This window comes from Grampus griseus (assembly GCF_964374135.1).
Source record: "Grampus griseus genome assembly, chromosome: 6".
In the NCBI taxonomy this organism is placed as follows: domain Eukaryota; kingdom Metazoa; phylum Chordata; class Mammalia; order Artiodactyla; family Delphinidae; genus Grampus; species Grampus griseus.
The window spans coordinates 33,414,294-33,420,692 of record NC_139000.1 but is presented as its reverse complement, the minus strand read 5'-3'; the positions used below and the strand labels follow the sequence as shown (position 1 = coordinate 33,420,692).

General features: G+C 40.0%; 1 protein-coding gene across 1 annotated transcript; it reads left to right on the top strand.

Moving 5' to 3' along the window:
• The first annotated feature begins 325 nt into the window (after nt 1-325).
• Nucleotides 326-1,059, top strand: LOC309823855 (acyl-protein thioesterase 1-like). Its single transcript, XM_082656470.1, has one exon. It carries the CDS (start codon nt 342-344, stop codon nt 1,032-1,034), a length of 693 nt encoding a protein of 230 aa, XP_082512596.1. The 5' UTR covers nt 326-341; the 3' UTR covers nt 1,035-1,059.
• The last annotated feature ends 5,340 nt before the right edge of the window (nt 1,060-6,399 follow it).

Sequence of the window (6,399 nt, the reverse complement as noted above, 5' to 3'; positions counted from 1 at the left end):
TGTGTCAGGTGTAACTATTGAATGCAATAACCCACAAAGTGTTAGTGAAATAACAGCATTAATTTTTGGTAACGACTTTTGTGAGTTGATCACTTCTCAAACAAACATGTATCATCAACAGAACGAAAAATCATATAAAAATTATGATAAGGCTTTAAAATGGAGTGATGTAATCAGTAGTAACATGAAGTTTCTTGGATTAATAATTTTGATGGCACAAATAAGAAAGTCACACTGGGTGCCCCTGTGGGCGGGCCGGACTTGGTGCTCGCACCCCCTTGGCTGCAGCCCGGCACCCGCTCCGCCTTCCACTTCTGATGCGTGGTCGGTCGAGCTGGTGTATGTGCCACAATAACGTGTCGGCCCCGCTGCCCGCCATTGTGCCCGCCGTCCGGAAGGCCACTGCCGCGGTGATTTTCCTTCATGGATTGAGAGACACAGGGCATGGGTGGGCAGAAGACTTGGCAGGTATCAGAAGTGCCCACATCAAATACATCTGCCCGCACGCGCTGTTTATGCCTGTGACATTAAATATGAACGTGGCCATGCCTTCTTGGTTTGACATTATTGGTCTTTCACCAGATTCACACGAAGATGAAACTGGAATTAAACAGGCAGCAGAAAGTGTAAAAGCTTTGATAGGGCAAGAGGTGAAGAATGGCATTCCTTCTAACAGAATTATTTTGGGAGGATTTTCTCAGGGAGGAGCTTTATCTCTGTACACGGCACTGACCACACAGCAGACGCTGGCCAGCGTCACCGCCCTCAGCTGCTGGCTGCCCCTGCGGGCTTCCTTTCCACGGGGTCCTATCAGTGGCGTGAATAGAGACATTTCTATTCTTCAGTGCCATGGAGATTTGGATCCTTTAGTTTCCCTAATGTTTGGTTCTCTTACTGCTGAAAGGCTAAAAACATTGGTAAATCCAGCCAGTGTAACCTTCAAAACCTATGGAGGCATGATACACAGTTCATGTCAACAGGAAATGATGGATATCAAGCAGTTCATTGATGAACTCCTAACTCCTATTGATTGATGTCACTAGGAGGCTTTGTGGAGAAGTACACACCAGCATCATCATTGTAGAGTATAAACTTTTTCCTTTGTCCGGTCTTGAAACCTCTAATATTTGCAGTGTTAAAATGTTTTGCAAATACACACCAATGACACAGACTAAAATCTCCTCATGGAAAATTTATGATCTTTTAAGTTTCTATGTATGTATTTGTGTAACATGATCCAGAATATATTAGTATTAAAATAGGTGAAGCAGCTAGCTTCTTTCTCCCAAATGTAATTCAGCAAAGTAATAAAATACTGCAACCAGATTTTTTATTATGTCCCTTGAAAATTATTAGTATGCTTAATGAAAACTTGTTCAGGTATAAATGAGCAGTTAAGACATAAACAGTTTATGCATGCTGTGATTTAGACTCTGGACTTATTCCCAGATTACTTAGTCACCATGCAGTATCTGTATATATATATTTTAAATTAATTTATTTAATTTTGGCTGCATTGGGTCTTCGTTGCTGCACGCGGGCTTTCTCTAGTTGCGGTGAGCGGGGGCTACTCTTTGTTGTGGCGCGCGGGCTTCTCGTTGAGGTGGCTTCTCTTGTGGAGCTTGGGCTCTAGGCGTGTGAATTTCAGTAGCTGTGATGTGAGGGCTCAGTAGTTGTGACTCGCGGGCTCTAGAATGCAGGCTTAGTAGTTGTGATGCACGGGCTTAGTTGCTCCATGGCATGTGGGATCTTCCCGGACCAGGGCTTGAACCCGTGTCCCCTGCATTGGCAGGCAGATTCTTAACCACTGCGCCACCAGGGAAGTCCGTGTATTTTTATGTATGTGTTCACACGTACTTAATGATTATAATACATAATAAGAATAAGGTGTTATTACATTATTCCTAATAATAGGGATAATGCTTCTAAGTGTCAATAAAGAGTAATATTGCTGTCTTCAATTAATGGCCCTTTTATTTTGGGGACCACGTTTTTCTTTCCTGAATATAATTTCTATTTAATATTCTTTTTTCCTCTCTAGAAAAGAAATGTGTTCTTTCTTCTTTTTTATCCTTCATAATGGACCAAATATTGCCTACTTGCCATAGACATCTGCTGTCAGTACGTGCTGTAATTTGACATTCTGAATCACAGACGTGACGGCATTGAAAACGTACTTATACTTGTAAAAAGAAACCAGACATCCCTTCAAAGTTTCTACACTACTTCTTAAACTGGACCTTTGTCTGCTGTTTAGGCCGGCAGAGTTACTTGAATCTTCAGTCCAGGTAACGAGAATAATTCTGTGGTTGTATTTTTCTGTAATTAACTGAAAGAATAATTAAGTCATATTCTAGTATGTTCTGAAATATTTACTGATCTTACAAATTGTAATTTCTAAGATGATTTGCTCTAAGATGATTCTCCTCATAGCATAGTTTTAGTTTACTTATTTTGCACATATGTTTGAAACCGACTGCTGTAGAAAATGAACAGTCCATTCAAAAAATTTCCTTTACTTTTTTCTGCCAATGGACTTATTTGAAATTTTCACTATAGTCAGAGTTTCTGTGCAAACATAAAAGTAGCAATTATTTGATTTTAAATAGATTTTTCAGATTATTGGTTAACATTATTTGAAAGCAAGTTTATGGGTAATAAAAGTCAGAACTCAATACATATGGTGTAGTTACCACCCAGTTTAATATGTAGCAAAAATGTACACTTGCTATTTCTGAACTGTTAATTTTTCTGCCGTATTCCAACTGACTAGAACACCGTTAGGAATGCATCTTTATAAATGGGTACTACCTGATGATGGAAATGATTTCATATGGACGGTATAGGATGTTAATAATGAAGCCGTATGTTTATGTCTGAATTTACAGTGTTCTTCTTTGTTTGTTTGTTTTTGCGGTACGCGGGCCTCTCACTGTTCTGGCCTCTCCCGTTGCGGAGCACAGGCTCCGGACGCGCAGGCTCAGCGGCCATGGCTCACGGGCCCAGCCGCTCCGCAGTATGTGGGGTCTTCCCGAACCGGGGCACGAACCCGTGTCCCCTGCATCAGCAGGCGGACTCTCAACCACTGTGCCACCAGGGAAGCCCTGGATTTACAGTTTTAAACAATCATTTACTAAGTCATTTTGCTTTTATTTTGAAGAATATAAACTGTTGTTTCACTTACACAAATCAGCAAGATCTAATTTATGGCAAGAAATATTCCATTGACATGTTGTGCTGTAACGTGGGAAAATGTAAATCTTTTTCACGGTTTCTATCAAAGTGAAATAAAATTTAATTCTGAAAAAAAAAAGAAAGAAAGTCAGTCACACTGGGAAGAACATTGGTCGACCGATCTCTTACTTGAAACACCTATCTTTCCAAAGATTATGACGAGAAGAAGGTTTGAACAAATAATGACATTTCTTCACTTTAACGATAACTCAGAAACTCCACTTCCTGCAGACAGAATTTCAAAGTTAAACCTCTTTTGGATTATTTTCTGCCAAAATTTCAATTGTTCTATGTGCCCAAACAAGAGCTATCACTTGATGAGGCAATGATAAGGTGGAGAGGACAACTCAGATTCAAAACCTGTAATCCTGGAAAACTTACAAAATATAGAATTTTGGTCAGGATGGTTAGCGAAAGTGAAATTGGATATATATGCAGCCTTGAGATTTACATGGGTGAAGGAAAGAAACTGCAAGAAACAATATTGTTGGTCCTACAACCTTATCTTGGTTCATGGCACCATATTTACCAAGACAGTTATTACAACAGTGTGCTCACATCTGAAATAAGAGAGAATAGTGGTCTACTAAACCAGTTAAAGGAGAAATCTAAAAATCTACAGCGGGGAGAAATGACATTCTTCCGGAAGGGAAAGTGATTCTTCTTATATGGAAAGACAAGAGGCTAGTCCTCATGGTGACAACTATTGAAGACACCTCCATAGCATCTACAGGAAAGGAATGCAGGAGGACTGGCCATCAGATAACTAAGCCCACTTGTATGTAAGAGTATAATAAATATATGAAAGTTGATCGATCCAATCACTATCTGGCAAACTTCAGTACCCTCTGGAAAACTCGAAAATGGTTTAAGAAAGTGGGTTTCTATTTGAGTAATTGCGGTTTATTCAATGCGTTTAAAATTTATTGTAGCTTTATTGCACAGAGTAAAATGACTTACAAGCAGTTTTTGTTAGCAGTAGTTAGAGAATGGGTAACTGACCATTCTGGTGAATGTAGTGGTAGTCCTACACCTGGTCCTTCAAGCCCCCCACACAGATCCACCTTGTCGACTATCAGGTGAAATAAAAGAACATATTCTAGAGGAAATAATACCCACAGGACTAAAAAAAAAGGCTGCCGGGAATTGTAGAGTCTGCTCTACCAGGGGAAAGCGCAATGAAACACGGTATATTTGTAATAGATGTTCTGTTCCCTTGCAGAGAGGTGACTGCTATACTGCCTATCACACTCTAACGAAATATTAGAATGCTTTAGTAAGACGTATACAAAGTTTCAAATAAATACATTAAGTGCAAAAAAAGTTGCTGATATTTACTCAGACGCGGGTGTTTCAATATTCACTTATGTAACAAATTGCGAGCCATGGGCATTAGTTTCAGCAAAAATCCCCTGGTCAGTAATATGTTAATTTGGCTAGATTTAGTAGAAATGAGGATAAGTTAGAGAGAAAAATTATGTTTCAGTAATATACCTTTGGATATTGAAGTTTTGTATTTACTGAGGTTTTGTATTTATTCTCTACGTCCAAGATGGCTCCTTGTTACTATGTTACATTATTGTAAAGTTTAATTGAATTATTAAAATAATATTCTAAGCTTGTTTCTAAAGCAAGTTACAGTAATCTGTCTTTGGATGAAGATCAGATGCCCTGTGACTTGCAACTAGGAGATTATGCATCTGGAAAAGACATCATTTAAAGGACTATCTCCAAATTAGACAAAAGGACCCTTATCAGGTACTCTTTAACTAGCGTATGTGCAGCAAAATTGAAAGAAATTGACTCTTTTATTTATTTATTTGGCTGCACTGGGTCTTGGTTGTGGCATGTGGGATCTTTGTTGCAGCATGCAGGATCTTTAGTGGCGGCATGTGGGATCTTTTAGTTGCGGCATGTGGGATCTTTAATTGCGACATGTGGGATCTTTTAGTTGCGGCTTGCGGAATCTTTAGTTGTGGCATGTGGGGTCTTTTAGTTGCGGCATGCAGGATCTTTAGTTGCGGCACGTGACCTCTTAGTTGCAGCATGTGGAATCTAATTCCCTGACCAGGGATCAAACCCGGGCCCCCTGCATTGGTAGCATGGAGTCTTAGCCACTGGACCACCAGGGAAGTCCCTGAAGGAAATTGACTCTTCATGTTTTCCACTTAAGAAGGGCCTCTGCATTGGACTGTCTATAGAAAAGACTGCTGACCACAAATGACACCCATACCAGGATGAGAAGAAGATAACAGTAGTGGTAGGCAGCTGACCCAAAAATCTGGACCAGGCCTGTAAGAACCATCCAACTAATTTATTTATTATTATTTTAAAAATATTTGTTTATTTATTTATTTTTGGCTGCTTTGGGTCTTAGTGTGGCATGCGGGATCTTTTTGTTGTGGTGCGTGGGCTCTTCGTTGCGGCACGCGGGCTTCTCTCGGGTTGTGGCGTGCAGGTTTCTCTCTAGTGGCGTGCGGGTTCAGTAGTTGCAGCGTGTGGGCTTAGTTGCCCCACAGCAGGTGGGATATTAGTTCCCCGACCAGGGATCGAACCCTCATCCCCTGCATTGGAAGGCAGATTCTTAACCACTGGACCACCATGGAAGTCCCCATCCAACTAATTTAATTGAACTGTTTACCAAATGTTCGTCTTCCTATCAAAATGCAAAGTTATTGTTTTACTTCTAACCATACTTTTAACTCCAATGTTCAGGATGGAAAGAAAATTCTTTAGTGAAGTTATCGTCAAGAGTATAACTATTCATGACGTGTCACTGCTTGCTTTGAGTATACTGCTAAAAACACATGTACAATGTTCGAATGACAATTTGGTATAACTGATAAAGTGTAGAGCCTATAAAATGTTTCTTTGTTAGCATACATCTGAGCTTGTTCACTATGTTTGATTAGTTTTCCTCCAATGTGGATAATTAGGCATACACACACACACACACAGAGTACGCCTAGCACTGAGGGGCATGGTGGACCTAGGGCTGGCAGCAACCACCCTGGCATCAAGTGACAAATATTTTGATCATCAGTGCTTTCTATCGAAAGATTTGCAAACAAAAAGGGGAAATTATAGAATAAATGTTCACATATTGAGGTATGGCGAAGTTATTCTGGCTTTTACATGATTTAACTTAGACTAGAACAGCCTGTT